A 2,572-nucleotide genomic window follows, 5' to 3' on the forward strand; every position below is an offset into this window, starting at 1 on the left:
TTGTACAGTTTTCATGAGGTATTTAATAAAACCTTTTTGTAAGATGAATATCCAATGACTAATGATACCGATATAATAGGCAAAATATAACAGTCATTAGTATCGCTATTATTGTCATTGTCCCAACATTTTTTTAATTCCATCTTATAATCCATTTATTTTTTTTATTCAATCTTTTTTAATTAGATCGATGAATAAACGAATCACAGTTTAAAAAAATGAAACATTTCACTTATTTAAATATGATCACTGGTTAGGCGGTTGCGGTTATGAAAAGAGAGTGACAGATGTGTACTTTATTTCTACTGTTAATCTCATTATGGTTATCCAATGGAATGCCAATAGTCTGATTGTTCATGATATCGTCAGTTATGATGGTAATATAACTGAATTTCACTCTTTTTCTCTTTGACAAAATTGAAAGCTTTGAACAATTACATCAGCAGCTTCACCAATTCGTAGGCCAGATCTCGTTCAAGATAAGAAGTTCAAATCTAATTTATTCCTCAGCAATGGACTGACCACGTCGCAAGTTAGAAAATTCCTCGACTTCGATATCGGCAGACTGAGTCTTGCGCAGTGGAGCCTTGGCAGAGGCAGGATCGGGGTGCACCAGCTTGAAGGGAAGGTCGGCAGTCAGGTCGCCGGCAATGGCGCCGCAGTTCAGCTTCACGCGGACTGAGTAGGACACGATGATGCCCAAGGCGTCGTTAACGTTCTTACCTTCTGCCACCAAGGTAGAGGATGCCAGGTTGGCGTCCTGGTCCTTGACTTGGCCGTCGAGGGCGATGCCGAAGCGTCGCTTGTTGACGGAGGCAACAGGGTTGAGGGAGAAATTCTTGGTGAGGTTGCATCCTGGGGTGATGGGACATCCTTCGCGAGACTCGAGTGAAGCCACGACTCGGCTGAAGTGAGTGTTGGTCATGGTGACCTCCACGTGCTGCACAACCTCAGCCTTGATGTTCTTCACGGTCTTCTTGGACACATTGTTGATGGAAAGCTGTGCCTCGATGGGCTGTCCATGGAAGTAGACGTCGCGAGGCAGAGTGACCTCAAGGTTGAGCCTTCCTGGAGAAAGAGTGAAGCCCTTGCTGACCAGGGTCTGGGGCTGACGGTTGCTGGAGCCAGGACAGGCGTACTGGACCTTTCGGACAGCAAAGCCGACGGAGTTCCGCTTGTGAGGACGTTCCTCCTTGCGATCAGCAACATACAGCTTAAGATCGTAGATCACACCAAGAGGCTGGGTCTGTTTCAAATGGGAACTCTGATATACATATGATTCCAACAACTTTTTATCGTTTTAGCAGCCAGTGACATGCTATTTCATAAGACGAGAATGTCTTTTAATATATTCAGTAAAAGCAGAAAAAAACATGCAGGTATACATACAGAACCCTCACTCCCGCCGTCGAGGGAGACGGAACAGGGGGCGCTCTCCGGAAGGTTCACGGTGATGGGGTAGGCGTTGGCACCCAGCTTCTTGATGAGTCGTTCCTGCACGTCGGTCATCTGGACGTCTCCAGCATGAGGAGCGACCTCGGTGTTGACCAGCTCGAGCTCCTTGCTGAAGTGAAGTCCCATGACCTCATCTTCCTCGCGGCCGTAGCGGTACGTGACCGCCACGCGCGCGAAGACCCTCCTTCCTCGCAGGTAGTCATGGTCCACGACCACCACACCGTCCACGGGAGAGGTGTGGGTGACGTGGTCCACGAAGTCCCGCCGACTTAGATACGCGGTGACCTTACCTAAATTGGAAAATTAGGATTATTAGTTTGTTACATTTTTATATTCAGTTACAATGACGCAAGTCATTACACACGTAAACTACAGCAACTTTATCGGTTACCATTAGGTGAAGTTTTTTTGAAGACCTTAACGGCGTTAACCATTAAACTGGCTGTTGGTAGACTCGCAGGAGTGTGTTAAATCCCGAAGATTGTCGGAGGAAAGCTGATGCCGAGCAACGCTAGAAGGCGGTTCTTATACGACCACGCTCACGTAATGAGATTAGTAGTAGTCAGACACCAACACTTCCTGGGAGTTAGGCTGATTTTACTTGTAGGCTTGTTTAGTCATGGTTTATCCTCTTGCATTTCTGCCACTGAGTATGGGGTTGGTCATTATAAGTACAGTCATGCGGTTTATCAAAAAGAAGAATAAAGAAAGAAAGAAAAGAAAAAAAATGAAATAAGAGAAAAAACTAATCATTTTGGATAACATGAGGACTGTCAGTATGTCAAGAAGGTCTACCGGTACAGATGGTCCATCATTACTCTTTGCCATGTGCTATAAATGTATCATATCTATATACGCTTCCATCAACAAAATTCATATATGACAGAATCAGCGAATTACAAGTGACCTTTAAAGATGAAGTTCACAGCATATATTTTATTTCCCGTCATAAAAATATTTTAGATTTTGCGTCTTTAACCTATGCACATTCTACTCTTGTAATAATATTTACTTGCGTTTATTTTAGAGAAAACAACATAAAAGGATATAGGTGATCACAAGTAACACTAAATAGTAAGTGCAATAGTGGATACTTTTGGATATGCTAGATAAATGC

General features: G+C 43.9%; 1 protein-coding gene across 1 annotated transcript; it reads right to left on the reverse strand.

Moving 5' to 3' along the window:
- Nucleotides 1-281: 281 nt before the first annotated feature.
- Nucleotides 282-1,970, reverse strand: LOC119589527 (arrestin homolog). Its single transcript, XM_037938126.1, has 3 exons — nucleotides 1,847-1,970; nucleotides 1,390-1,745; nucleotides 282-1,246 (listed from the first exon to the last, which is right to left on the reverse strand). Exons 1-3 carry the CDS (start codon nucleotides 1,887-1,889, stop codon nucleotides 500-502), a joined length of 1,146 nt encoding a protein of 381 aa, XP_037794054.1. The 5' UTR covers nucleotides 1,890-1,970; the 3' UTR covers nucleotides 282-499.
- Between the last annotated feature and the right edge of the window lie 602 nt (nucleotides 1,971-2,572).

This window comes from Penaeus monodon, chromosome 25, assembly GCF_015228065.2.
Source record: "Penaeus monodon isolate SGIC_2016 chromosome 25, NSTDA_Pmon_1, whole genome shotgun sequence".
Lineage (NCBI taxonomy): Eukaryota > Metazoa > Arthropoda > Malacostraca > Decapoda > Penaeidae > Penaeus > Penaeus monodon.

Coding starts and splice junctions, on each gene's coding strand:
- LOC119589527 (XM_037938126.1), bottom strand. CDS start 1,889: ATGGTTAACGCCGTTAAGGTCTTCAAAAAAACTTCACCTAATG. Junction 1,746..1,846: donor CAAAAAAACTTCACCTAATG/GTAACCGATAAA, acceptor TTTCCAATTTAG/GTAAGGTCACCGCGTATCTA. Junction 1,247..1,389: donor ACGGCGGGAGTGAGGGTTCT/GTATGTATACCT, acceptor CATTTGAAACAG/ACCCAGCCTCTTGGTGTGAT.